This window comes from Seriola dumerili, unplaced genomic scaffold, assembly GCF_002260705.1.
Source record: "Seriola dumerili isolate Sdu_G_001 unplaced genomic scaffold, Sdu_1.0 BDQW01000078.1, whole genome shotgun sequence".
Classification (NCBI taxonomy): domain Eukaryota; kingdom Metazoa; phylum Chordata; class Actinopteri; order Carangiformes; family Carangidae; genus Seriola; species Seriola dumerili.
In genome coordinates this window covers 118545-133242 of record NW_019174333.1, presented here as the reverse complement: position 1 = coordinate 133242, position 14698 = coordinate 118545, and the positions used below count along the sequence as shown (strand labels likewise).

The 14698-nt window shown below is 39.2% G+C and overlaps 2 protein-coding genes across 2 annotated transcripts; both read right to left on the bottom strand.

The window, feature by feature from the left end:
* Positions 1-1460: 1460 nt before the first annotated feature.
* Positions 1461-5225, bottom strand: rpl11 (ribosomal protein L11). The gene is made up of 6 exons (XM_022744177.1): positions 5178-5225; positions 4399-4549; positions 4105-4211; positions 3291-3422; positions 2256-2366; positions 1461-1542 (listed from the first exon to the last, which is right to left on the bottom strand). The coding sequence occupies exons 1-6, from the start codon at positions 5181-5183 to the stop codon at positions 1513-1515; spliced, it is 537 nt and encodes a 178-aa protein (XP_022599898.1). The 5' UTR covers positions 5184-5225; the 3' UTR covers positions 1461-1512.
* A 369-nt stretch (positions 5226-5594) lies between these two features.
* On the bottom strand, positions 5595-13065 carry LOC111220892 (cyclic GMP-AMP synthase-like). Its single transcript, XM_022744163.1, has 9 exons — positions 12967-13065; positions 11654-11797; positions 10717-10946; positions 10413-10635; positions 9313-9443; positions 8748-8907; positions 7732-7831; positions 6873-6995; positions 5595-6449 (listed from the first exon to the last, which is right to left on the bottom strand). Exons 2-9 carry the CDS (start codon positions 11766-11768, stop codon positions 6068-6070), a joined length of 1464 nt encoding a protein of 487 aa, XP_022599884.1. The 5' UTR covers positions 11769-11797; positions 12967-13065; the 3' UTR covers positions 5595-6067.
* Between the last annotated feature and the right edge of the window lie 1633 nt (positions 13066-14698).

Here is a 14698-nt window from a genome sequence, read left to right as displayed (position 1 = left end):
GACATCACGGAGGGGAAAATGAATTAACAAGTTTACCAAGGTACCTTACAGGATGAAACTGCTGAAGTTCAGTAACAGCTGGTGACGCAGCTGGGAAATGACCCTAACCACTGAAGTAAATCTACCACAGAATGACTTCAAAGAAAATCCACCTCCTGGAGTGGTCCATAAGAATCTGTCTGAGCTGAATCAGTCCTGTAGAAAGAATGATGCTGAATTAGAGCCGAAGGAGGTTCAACTCGTTATTAAATCCAAGGGTTCACTCAGTTTTCCCACCGTCATTATGAATGTTCAACAGCTGTGTTCAATAAAGACACAAAAGATTTAAATTGTTTGTTATATTAGGTTAAGCTCCTTGTGTTTGTCCATATTTGTGATTTAAATAAAGATCAGACCAGATTTTATTATATAAAAATGGACGTTGACTCCGGGTCTGGAAAGTGAAGCCAATGCGGAAGTGCCTTAAACTTGCATTATATCTAATGACCATCAGGGGGCCTCCCTATTTGCCCTATTTACCCCCGTCTACCCTATCAGCCATATCTATCCCATATCTATCCTGATTTGTCAACATCACCTTTGGTCCACCGATGGTTCTTTGTCGGTGGGGGACATCACCTCTGAAGTGCTCATGTCCCCCACCGACAGCCGTGAGTCCATGAGACTCTCAGTTCAAACAGCTTGTCGGTGGGGGACTCCAGCACTCCAGCACGTGCTGCACCTCAGCATGAGGCTCGTGCTGAGGTGACACCTTGGACTATATAAAAAAAAAAATTAGATTGTCTCTAAAGTTCAGCATTAAAAAAAAAAAAAAAAAGTCAGAAGTTTTATAGGATCCAGATTAAACCAATAATTCAGATGCAGAGCAAGATCTGAAGAGGGCTCATCTGTTTGACTGACACGTGAACACATCACTGGCTCTACACTGCCACCATGTGGTTAAAAAACACATCCTGACATTTTGCTACAAAAATAAAGACAGCCACTAAATAATAAATAAATAAATAAATAAAAAAGGTCAATATGTTAACCCCTTCAACTGTTTTCACTTGTCCACATTTGAAATAATTAGGTGATAAAGTTTCTTAAAATTGACATTAACTGAAATCACAGAAAAACCCCTTTGATAAAGAAATGTTGGCATGGAGACTCTCCATGAGTGACATGGATGTAAACATTGGGGGTACTTTACCTTAGTTAAATTTCTAATTTTACTGTCTAATTTCTAGTTATTAATGTTGTAATCCTGTTGAAATCATGTTTTTAAAAGTGCTGTTTAAGTCGTTGTTAGTGGACTCTGGACTGAACGTCAGGACTTCAGCCTCTGCTGATTTGATAATGACCTTTGTTTTATCTCTATATCCAAGTACCCCAAATTTCTGAAGTATCCCTAAACTGAAATCATAAAGATGCAGACCATCACACCACAGAGAGCCCGAGTAACAACATTAGACCAAAAGTCATTTTTTCCATTTTATTACTTTCATACAAACAAGATGAAAAGGTGGTCCTTTACTTGCCAGGGAGGATGATGCCATCATACTGGAAAAAAAAAAAGAAGAGGGAAACGTTGAGGTTAAACGTTACAGTTGTTTTACGGTGTTTTGACAGATATTCAAATCTAACGTGACAGTTTCCTGAAGGTTAAATGATTCTGAAACTAACATTTCAGGGAGGGAGAGCAAACTGAGGGAGACACAGATACAAAAATAAACCACAAAATCTCAAGACAAGTTGATTTTAGCTCTGCAGCGAATCAAAGTTAAATTAAAATCAGAAATTGCATGAATTTAACCATTTCCTCAGGAAGCCTGAAGCCATTTCTTAGGCATGTGTGCTAGCAGTGTTTTTGATGAGCCACTTGTAAATCTGGACGCATGACATGTTTAAACACAGAAGCTGCGTGCTTGAATTTTATAAATAAAGGACTACTTCCTGTGTAGCACTGATTCAGTTGAGGGCAGTTAACATGTGTCTGATAGTTTATAAATGGTCGTTCAGCTAATGACCGAGGGTGTAGAGGTCTCAGTTGTGTATCAAACATTATACTAACGGCTTTAACACGCCAGAAAGGGTCCTCATAACCATGTTTGATCTGACATCAACTGATGAAACATACACCAGTTTCTTCAAGGGTTCAGGTTGGCCAAGTTAACTTCTTCCATTTATCTTAGTGATTACACATCTGAAATCAGTCCAATGCTGTTCTCTCTAAAACATTCACTTTGAAAACATGTGAAAACTCTGTTACTCACTTTCTGCTGGAACCAGCGCATGGCCTCCTCTTTGCGGATGCGGTGCCTGAAACCGATGCGGCCTCTTTTCCGCTTCTTGTCTGCAATGCTGAAGCCGGGTCTGCCCAGAACCTGGACACAGAAGGGGGGGGGCAGAGCGGCTCAGAAAAGCTTTGACTCAACAGTTTCTCCATTATACATGAAAACTTCACAAGCATTGATTAGTACTTTTTATGTTTTCTGAGACTGGAGCTTTCAATTCAGGAATTTCAGCCAGTTTAAATAGGCAAATAGTTCATAATTGATTAGTTCATCAAAAGAAAATTTATCAGCTCTATATTTAATATTAATCATTCTGGGAAATTTGATTATCTTGTCAAACGTAAGACACTATAAGAAAAACTATATCACGGTGTATTTTGGTAGAGGTTCTCGATGAGATGCAGCCACATCATGTCCGCTAACCATAGACATGATTTACTGATGACACACTTGTGCAAACATCATAATGTAAACAGCATTTAAATGTTTATCCACCAATTTTTCTCTTAACCACCAAGAGAGACTGAGGAAAGTACAAACGTCAACTGAAATGTTCATTGATCTAACTGCTCTCCTCTTGAAGAAGAAAAAACTACCAGTATAATCGAAATCTCATCTTTTCCACAGTCGATTGTCAGTATCAAGTGACAACACGTATTGTACTTTGTCAATCAGAGTAACCACCTCAACTAAATGCTACAAATAACAATGACCAACAGAGACCAAGTTCAGAAATAAGCTCCTAATTTTAAGCGGTTCTAATGGTCATGAAGTGAAACAAATGTCAAATAAATCTACAAACACCCATTAACTCAGCAGCAACCTCTGGTCTGTAACATGAAACCTTGAAGTCTTAGTACAATAACACTCTAACCACAAAACCCATTTATCAATTGTTTCAGCAATGATCTGTCACAGTTTAAGATTCAGTAACTACTGTGAACTAAAAACACACCACATCCCAAACCCTACCACATCTCCAGCCAGCATTCTGTTTATTTGTACATCACTTACCACGTAGAAGTCCAGTCCGTAGATACCGATGCTGGGGTCGTACTTGATGCCCAGATCGATGTGCTCCTGGATGCCGAAGCCAAAGTTTCCGGTATCAGAGAAGTTGTTCTTTCTCAACTCGTACTCACGCACCTGAAAGCGGGAACAGCAGAGGACTGATTTAAAGCAACAATATTATGTTCACAAAATCATGATTAAGTTTCATCAAAAGTTAATAGCTGCTTAAATGTCAGTATGGGCCTGTCTTACAGAGTCCGTTCAAGGATCCAATAAAATCAAACCGACACATTACTGTTGAGTTTTCCCCCACCTTTATTTTTGTGGAAAGTCAACGCAGCAGTGTGTCCTGAGGACATCTTTCATTAAACAACACTGAAAATATCTGAACAGGTAGATATCGGTCTTGGGATGAGGTAGTGTCACTTTATGCATAATGAGCTAATTTAATCAAATACATATCTTTCGTCCTTTAGTGCAATTTGAGAATCAAGTTTCACACAAACAGGCCAAGAAGCATTGGCATTGTTGGGTTATTTTCAATTATTAATCATGTCAATAGTCAAAAAGTCTACAAGAAACTATGAGCAAGAAGGTCAGGACACCACAAGAGATGAAAATGAATGAGTCACAAGATAATCAACACGAGAGAAGAAAATACTATGCCACACAAATTGTGTTTACTGTTCTTTGAAAACACTGAATAGTTCTTACTCTTCAGCCATCTAAAATACATAAACTACGTTTTAGACAAGGGAACTTAACTCTTCAGTTGTAACATATGATAAGGAGCCAGGAGTAGAAATGACTTGCTCACCTTGAGTCCCTTCTCAAGGATCTCCTCTGCTTTGGCTCCACGGACGGTGCAATGGACAGCAATCTTTTCATTTCTGCGGATACCGAAGGATCTCACAGTGTAGCGGGCTGCAAGTGGAGGACAGAACAGTGTCAACTTCACACACAGCAGTAAGACATGACACCTGCAAATACATTTCCCTTCCTGTAGTCTATTCAGACAATTCCCACTCTATCAACTATTGGTTGCTAATTCACCTTTGAGAGTATATGTACTAGATAAAATAACCACAGCTTACACACTATTACAACTCACCCTTAGAGAAGACGGGAGTCTGGCCTGTGAGTTGCTCCAGCACTTTAGCAGCTCGGGTCAGCCTGTCTCCGCTCTCGCCGACGCAGATGTTCAGGCAGAGCTTGCGGATGCGGAGCTCTCGCATGGGGTTCTCCTTCTTCTCACCCTGGTCCTAAGGAGCACAAGACAGAGAGGATGTTAAAACGTGGGAACTGGCGAGTCACTGTAGACCTCCACGGAAACGAACGCCTCGTCACCTACTGCCATGTTGGGTTCACTCTGCTGATCGACAATTAACGATAAACTCCAACTTGTTTAAGAATCACATTTTATCATCTTCTGACACTGCTCTTCTACATCAGCATGTCACATGCCGGTCGGACATGTCCGTACATACCCCCGCTACTTCTGTTAGCATATCTGTACCCACAGTCCGGAAAACATAATAGCCTCACAACAACTAAAAAGCTCATACTAAAATAAATCTGACTTATCTGCTATGTTGCTCAAGTGTCACCCCAGTGTTGTAATCTCGTCTTTAACGACAGAATTTAACCACAAACACACGGAGGTTCAGTGTTTTACAGCGGCTAGTCTGTTAGCATTACTCGGTTGTCAACTTTTAACATTCATCTGTAACATTTATTGAAGAAATGCGCCTCTGGATTAATCGTTCATTAAGGGGTCTAATCATTTGAACATAAATCAGCCGTTAGAAACACCCTGAAAGGCCGATGATGGTGGATTTCAACTGTAACTTCATATATGATCGCCATCGTACGATGTGGTACGCTACTCACCGCCATGTTGGATCACTAGAAGAGGACGTTACGTTTCCGGCGACAAACATTTATAGTGCAGTGTTCACCGCAAATAGTGTAGGGGAAACTAGTGGCGGGAAAACTCAATGGTTCCGTTTTACTTACTAAAAGCAAAATATTACAAAACAACAAATTATTTACCATTTACAGAGATTACAAAGACTGAATAAACCCCCGGCACGTCTCTTTCATACAGTGTTTATCAGTTAATAGAACTGTGAACTAAAATGTGTTAAGACTCAAAGTTACAGCTGTTGTTCTTGGCAATGATAAATTGTAGACTATTATCAATAGTTACGTGATTTATTCAGTGTATTAGATGAATGCTAAATAAACAACAATAAATATTCAAATGAAGTTCAATTCAATTCAATTTTATTTTTTATTACACCAAATCATAAGATACATTATCAAGACACTATCTATCTATCTATCTATCTATCTATCTATCTATCTATCTATCTATCTATCTATCTATCTATCTATCTATCTATCTATCTATCTAAATGTCAGTATAAGGGTGATTCCTTTTCCTTTTATGTTACAAATTGTTATAACTCTTTATCACCTTGGGAAATATTTGATTTAGTTAGTTTATCAATGTCACCAATAACTTAGAAATAAAATAAAATAAAGTAAAATACAAAAATAAAAAATAAAATAAAATAGTCATCATTCCTGTCCACCAAACTATTACGGACATCTACAAAACTCCTATAGCTCTTTTATGTCACATCTCAGATGTCCCAAAGCACAAAACCCATCTGTTTCATGGGGGAAGTTTATTGATAAATGCACTTTATTATATGGTTTCACCAAATTTCTGTATTTCATTATAAGAGTGAGTGTATATTTTCATTTCCTATTACTCACATTAGAAACAGGGCACAAGCCAAAGCTACAGCAAACAAAGGTACAGCAAACACTACGACCATTTTATTCATGAACACAGTGTCCAGGGAGTGAACTGCAGTCAGCAGAGACGACTGCTCAGAGGAAGGAGTCACCGGTTTCAGTGGTGACTCAGGAGCTGGAGGCTTCAGCAGGGGCAGGTTCTGCCTCCTCTGCTCCTCCAGGGCATTGACGAGGAACGCCAGCGCCCTGCGGGGGAAGACTTTCGTGGAGAAGAGGTTGCACTTGGAGACGAAGAAGTGAGGGAGGGAGCCTCTCCGTGCATGGTCCTCCAGACACCCGAGGAGGTGAAGGAAGCAGACAGGGAGCTGTTGAGGAGTCCACATGGAGTCATTGAACCTGACAGACGAGACGCAGGGGGAAGATGGGAGTGAAATGAAAATCTGAAGGAATGATGACACTGAGAGAATTCTGTTACAAATCCAATCCAAACACTGCTACCAGCCCTATTTCTAATGCTACAACAATAACACCAATGATTAATCAATAGGACTACAACTACTGATTATTTGTGTTATTGATTAATCTAATAATCATTTTGAAGGACACCTAAACAATGAGCTGAAACTCACTATAAAGCTCACCTTTCACATTTTCACATCACATCATTTTCATCCTCAATTTACAATGATACAACTACAACTATTAGTACTACAACACTACTCGTACAGCTACTACTACTACAATAGCAACCACTAGCACTACCATTTTCCATTCTTACTATGATAATAATTACATGTTGATGATAACACAGATGAGTACCTGATGGAGAGCGTGTGGAGGAAGACCGTCTTCCCGTGGTACGAGCAGAGGTCATCGAGCTCTTTGGGGAAACGTTGCTTCAGACCCTCGATCAGGGATTTGAGGAGCATCAGGCACTGCTTACTGTGAGAGAGGAGAGGAAACTATTTGTTGTTAAAAGGCCCCAAGAAAAGATTAATTTTTTTTTTATTTTTTTTTTAAATATGGCACCTATAATTGAAAAACTTGAAAAGCTTCTTCAGTTAGAGGCTGTTATGGTTCCCTGTTATGTTATTGTTGAATCTATAGAGTATTAAGTATTTTGTAACTGTGTTTGTTATAAGGCAACTTTTATAAAATACATTATGAATTGTATCTATTTTTCTTTTCTAATGGTTAACCCTAACCCTAACCCTCTTTACAACAAATATAACACAAGAGGTTATAATATGTTCTCTGAGCAGCTACTTCTTCAGGGCAGACGCTAGTGAGTCGCTAACGTAAAGTGACAAGACGGGCCACGGCTAGCTGGTAAGCGCTAACTTCAGTAGAAGAAAAGACAAGATAGAGACCAGATCTCCTGTTTCTTCTAGACTGATAAGTAAACAGCTGTTAATGTTAACATTAGCTATGTAGCGATAGAAAAACTTACAAATAACTCCTGTAACAAATCATTTACTAACACTTTAATCATCAGCTATAAACCATTAATAAGAAATATTTGGGTTGCCAAGTTGTTAAAAACTGTGAAAACTCCTCCTCTCTAATGCACCACTCTAGACAAGCCTGCACAGCTCCTGCAGCTAATACAATGACTGGATAGACAAAGAGCGTCATCTGTGACGAGATGTAAAAATGAGCGAGCGAGTCACAGTCTCACCGGCAGCACTTGGTGGCGTTGCTCTCACAGCAGGTTTTGGTGTTGCCATGAGACGTGATGATTTTCTTCTCAATGAGAGAGAAAGAAATCCTCCAGCTCTCTGATGCAGACAGACAAAACAACCTGGTGAGACACTGCCGCTGTGAACATGCACACATGCACTCAGTATTGGCTGTGCATGAAATTAATCACACATAAGTGGCACATTCTTTTATTTACACCTTCTGACATTTGAAGAATTTGGCTTTTGAGAGAAGATTAATGGGAGCTAGGACTGAGTGATGTGTGTTCTGCCTGAAAAGTACAATGTCAAGGAGCAACTCGCCACAAAATAAAATGTCAGTCATTAACTAGTAATCTCTGTTAAGTTTGTAAGAAAAACTAGAATTACTGTCTCGTGGGATCCCTGCGCAGCTCAGACTAGTCTCAGGTTACATCCCTGTTTATCCAGAGTCTTATAAAATCTGAACCATTTGTGTGATTTTTTTTGTCAAATCTAATCAGTTTTGTCCTTGGGTCCAAGGGAATGTTTGTGCCAAATGTGAAGGGATTCCCTTGAAGAGTTCTCGAGATATTGCATTCACAAGTCACTGTGACCTTTGACCTTTGACCACCACAATATAATCACAAAACACAATAAGGTCACCACATTTTCAGCTTGTGATACATGATTCAAGGATTTTATACGAGATTAATTGCAACAAATGATGTAGTTATTATCATATTTGCCATATAATGAGATTTTACACATGTTGTACCTTCACATTTTTGGGGCTAAATCACTGTGCGTTTGGTGTTCTATGAACCTCAGTATTTAATCAGTGAACTTCAATGGACCTACACTGCATCAGCAGGCTGTGTGACTCCTCGTGTAAATGTAATAAACTGGGAGACAGAGTGCTACTGAAACAAAGTCTACACAAGCAGCAAGAAGAATCTACTGTAGATAAATTAATTTGTGGACTGAAGATTTTAGTTACTTCTTCTCTATCTCTGGTGTTGTTGTTTTCTCTCACCTTTAGCTTCCTCCTTGTTTCCTTGGTTTCGACCTTTGAGCCTCTTTGGTACAAAGTAACACGGCAAGCTCTTGATCTCTTGGCGAACCTTCTTCCCCAGCCAGTCGTTCACATCTGGACCGTTACGGACGGCGAGCGGCCAGCCCTGAGAGGAGTGGACCTACATTCAGGAACAAAAACAAATATGAGGTCACATTAGGTCAAAATAAGTACAATTATATTCCTTTGTGATCTGGTAACGATTTTCACCACTCACTATCAACACTGCTTCCCAGAGAATCATGGGTACACATATTGAAACAAACAATAAAACAAGTAAAAGTCTTCACAGTCTGTCAGTGACGTCCACAGAGACCAGGAGACCACTTGGTTCCCCTGTAGACCGGACCAGCATTATGACTGTTAGCTCTACAGGTTTCAAATAAATGTGGATCCCACGTCTCTGAAGACTTTGTCTCTGACAGTTTTGTCTGTAATACCCTCATTATGATTTTGAGTAATCCAAACAAGACATTAACGTGGATGTGTGACCTTATTTCTGTAGATAATCAGACGAAACATTTACCTCCAGAGCAGGAACCACGTCCACAGAGATTATCTCTTCACTGTTGTCCTCAGTTCTGCACAGAGACAACGTCACTGCAGGCGAGTATGGAAGCTTCCTGTTCACCTCCCAGCGATATCGACTGTCAGGCACTGGAAACACGGAGAAGAGAACACAGACAGGAGACATGAGTAGCTTCATCTCGTGGTTCCTAAAGTGCAACCGAGGTTCCCGAACAAACCAGGCCAGAGTATTGTAGTGGGTGGTGACCTCTCTTCAAAATGTCTAAGAATTAAATGTGAATAAAATAAATAAATACACATAATCTAATTAAAAGTACCAATCCCATACTGATGAAATACTCCATCACAAATGGACTGTATTACCAAGAACATGTACGTCGAGTATCAAAAGTAAAAATGGACTCTGTGAATGTTACAGAATTTTCATTATGGATTAATCTGCTGATTGTTTCTTTGATCGATCCATCAGATTTTCTTGGAGCCAAAGATGATTCCAATTACTGGAATTTAAGACAATAAAAGCAACAAATCATCACATTTGAGAACATGAAACCATGAAATGTTTGGGCTTTTTGCATAAAAATAACTTCAACAATTAATCTGCTATCAGAACAGTTCATTTAAATTCATTTTCTAATAACTTGCTAATCAACTAATTGAATAATCGTTTAAGATCCATATTTATATGATAATTTGATTAATCTTTTATAATGCAATATATTTTAAAAGCTTCACATGTTTTCTATGTCAAATCCATGGAAGAGGAATAGGGCCACATGTGAAATGTCTTCTCTTTTTTTTCTCTTGAAATTCTGACTTTAATCTCCTAAAAAACATGGCTGTTGGATAAATGTAGTGTAGAAGTGTAAAGTAAGAGAAAAAAGAAATACTGAAGTACCTCAATTGTTTCCATGTCAGTACAGTAATTGAGTAAATGTACCCCCTGATGTAAAGAGGATTATTTCCTTTAGGAGACTTTAATTTCCTCCAGTACATGTCAGATTATTGACAGGGAAATGAAAAGACACCAGCAGCAGAAAGTGGAGGAGGAAACGAGATGATTGACTCAATATAAAGATCAGAGGTGGAACAGAAAACCTTTGTAGGTCTTGAGGAACTTGCGGACCAGGCGATACATCTCACTCAGGACCTTGCTTGATGAGAGGGTTCGCTCATTCTCCAACAGAAAGGCCTGGATGGGGGACCGAGTGGCCCGGTTTAGATCGAGCCGGTAGAAGAGTCCATGGTCCAGCTCCGTCATGATGAGGCGTGAAGGAGCCTGAAGCTTCAGCATCATGTCGAACTCATCAGCGCTGTGGATCTGAAGAAGAAGAAGGGATCAAATACAATATTCTGCTGTTTTCTTTAGAAAAGTGAGAGTGGGAGAGTTTCACGACCTCACCTTCACTTTCTCAAAGTAGCTGCCGGTGGTGAGGAACTCAGCCGTCTGGAAAAAAGGCTGATCACTGCTGCTCCTCAGGAACTTCAGCAGGTTCTCTCTGAAATCGTTCACCACCCCTGCAGCCCAGCTCCGGTCCCCCTGCCGGATCTTGAGGTCTTCGGCGTTGTCTTTGATCCACTTCGTCAGCTGTGGAGAGATGGAGACCGACTCCTCCACCGTGGATCCCTCCCCTGCAAAGTGACACAGACAAGATTTAAGTGAACGAGGAGTGAAAGTCAACAACTCCTCCAAATCTCCAAAGCATTACCAATAATGACAACCCATGTAATATACATTTACATTTATGTCCCTAAATCAACAGTGATGTTGACATACATGTCACTTATGTTACTATCACATATATACAGCCTCTGGACATATGAGGATATCCATTTATAACATATGAAATACCCATAGTAAAATTTGTATTGTTAAAAAAATGTCTATATGATGAATTTTTATTTGGTATAAGATGTTGTGACCATATATGTTAATGATTTAATTTATATATGCTGGTTTACTAAAACAGCATAGGCGTATATGTTTCTATATGTTTTTCTTATCAATTTCCCATTAACTTTAAATGTGTCTCAGACTTTTGGACCCTATACTGTTTATAATATTAACATATACTGACAGGCTTTGGGATGGGTATATATATATATATATATATTCCAACTTCTAATATGTTTCATATATTTTATTTATATTTCATAATTTTTACATATATGTTTTTATTTAATATTTACATACAGTATATGTCATATAAACGAATTCAATATATGTACATACATTATATTTGCATGTGGGAACCAAGCCGACAGAAAAATGCCAGAGACTTTGAGATTAAGCTGCAAAACTATTCGTACGGAAGGTGAGAAGTTTTCTGCAGCATCACCTGTTTTTGATGATTGTTGTTGCTGAACTCTCTGTCTCTGATTGAGGCGTGGAGACGGCGTCGCTTCAGTCGGACTGTCCTCTCTGAGGCTCAACTCTCTGTCCTCTCCATCCATAACTCGTCTGCTCTCAGCCTTTAACAAACCTGTACACAGATCATGGACAATAACTTTCAGTTCTGTGCATTTCTAGTGGATGTGGTTTGTGCTGTCTGATGTAAACTAAGACTAAACTTCAGATCACCATCATTTAACTAGTATTTTGATGTAAAAATGTTAACTATTATTAACTCAAACACGGGTTTAGGTTTGGTTTCCACTCGGAAGATTCACATTGAACAACATCATGGATCTCAGTCATTCTCTTTAACACTGATGGAGCTTTAACATAATGTTTTAATGTGTAGTAGAAATATAAAGTAGCAGAAAATGGAAAATTTGTAATTAAGAGCAGTATTTGAATAAATGAACTAAGGTACTTTACACCATTGAGTAATGTGAACACAAATTATTCATTTTTTTGAACAAAGAACATGACATAATCAGTACCTATTAGAGAATAGAATATATATTTTTGCAAGCACTTTTTTAGCTCAATCAAGTAAAATTTCAAATACAAGCACAATATGTCCTTATTGTCTTTCTATTGTCTTTAGCAGAATGCCATGGAGGTCTGAAGATGAATCCTTTTGGCTTTTGACTTGCAACCAGCTCCATTTGTCACAGTTTGTACAAGGCAACAGGAAGGAGCATCCAAATACAGACACGGGACAGTTCAGGAATTTCATGAGAGGAAATGGTGATATTACAGTGAAAGCTTGCAGTACAGTAAAATTAGATAGATAGATAGATAGATAGATAGATAGATAGATAGATAGATAGATAGATAGATAGATAGATAGATAGATATATAGATAGATATATAGATAGATAGATATATAGATAGATAGATAGATAGATAGATAGATAGATAGATAGATAGATTTTTAGTCTTTAATTTGGTTCTGAAGATTTCTGATGTTAACAGAATATATTATGATTTATTGTTATCATCTATTTCATGTTTACTCGTATAGCACTGAGTAAATAAATGGCCTAAGCTAATTTGCAATCCCTGTCCCTAAATGGTCTCTTAAAAATAATAAACTATATAGTGCCGAAAGATATAATCAGAAGGACAATACATACAAAACAGCACAAGACACTTTACAAACAATGATACAATAAAAATACTATAAAACAACTAGTAGATCATTCATGTCTCTGTGACTGATCCCTCTTTAAAACCTGTTTGTGTCACAGCAGGTAAACTCACCTGGATCAGAAGCGTTGAGAACGGAGCTGCTCTCTATTGTGTTAAACTGCAGTGTTTCCTTCTCTCCTGCTCTATCCAGTATCTTCACTTTCACTTTCAGTTCCCATGAAATCGACTCCTCCTCCTCCTCCTCTTCAGTGGACGTCTGTCTGTTCGTTTATTTCATAAACACTTAAAAGATTTCAAAAGGTTCCTGCAATTAAAACTATTCCACCCAGGATCAATGCCTACCTGCTGGGCAACGAGTTTCACCAGCGTATGTCTGTGTCGTAGAATAAGAGGACACGCCTTGTGACTTCTTAAAGAGGAGATTATGAAAGTGTTCACAAACAGGCTCTTATGGTTCAGCAGTATTTCTCCATCATTCTGAGTGTTTCTGCTGTTTTTTCCCCTCGTTTGCGTCTCTTGTTTGACCTCTGGGTGGCGTGATCCAGTTTTCTCCTCCCGCCAATTCACCATCAGCTCATCGGCTCAGAGACCAGACTCCCGCAGTATTTAAACCCTGGTGCTTCACTCCACAGACACCGTGCTAACCCTCTGTTTGCCTTCAGGTTTTCAGGTTCACTGCTCCCTGACTTCCTGGTTTACCTGCCACGCTCAGCTCCTGGTTTGTCTCCTGTACCTGCTGTAGAGTCAGACCACCACCTGCCTGCTGAACACAGGCCCCTGACCACAGGCCCAGCATTAATTGACTGTTCATATTTCAGGTTGTGAGGACAATCAAATGACTATAAACAGACCAAAACCACCACCAAGAGATGAAGAATACAGACAAAGAGACAGAAAACAACCACAAAGACATCTCTTTGACTCTCTAGCTCTTATGTAGGAGGGGTGGAGGGGCTTTTACATGTCTCTGCCCAAGGGCCCATTGTCTTATTATCTACAATATAGTCATCTAAAGTTATCTTAGAATCTGCAATAAAAATGTCAAAAAGAGTATAGAGTATAATGTAAAATTTAACCCGATGGTGACACTAGAGGTGTTAGAGTCAACAACCATCAACACACTGTACTCTACTGATTAGGTTTCCATTGAGAGAACAGATGTGAGTCGGAATATCAGAAGTTTATGGTCTTGTAAAGTCTGAAGTTAAAGGACCAGTGTGGAAGATTTAGCGGCCTCTAGTGTTGAGGTTGCAGATTGCAACCGAACTGACTAACCCTCCCTTCAGAGTGTGTAGGAGAACCTACAGTGGCCTTGAGGTAATGTACAATTGTGAAACACCCTCTCTGGAGCCAGTGTTTGGTTTGTCTCTTCGAGGCTACGACAGAAACATGGCGGGGCAACATGGAGGAGGACTCGACTGACTTGACGACACCGACAGTTACAGTCTGTAAATTTGTGATTTTTTCTGATTTTGTTTTGAGTTGTTTTGATATTTTCTCACTGTGAAAAAAAAAAAGGAGGATGTTTGTTGTGTGTCATATGAAGTAATATGAGGTGATGTGATGCATGGTGAATTGATGTTGTACCACCTGATTCTACTTACCACTAGTCTTGTAGACGTCCTGCAGGGGCAGATGGAGGGGCTTGTCAGTATATTACTACATATATAGTGAAGGAATGAGCCCTGAGGTGCTCCGTAGATGAACTGGGAAGTAGAAGATGTAAAGTCACCAATAAAACTAAAACTGCCCCTGATGCGCCTGAAGATGTTCAAGATATAGTGTTTATAACCTTGATAACAATAGTACAAACATTGCAACAGAGCAGTGACATTAACTACAC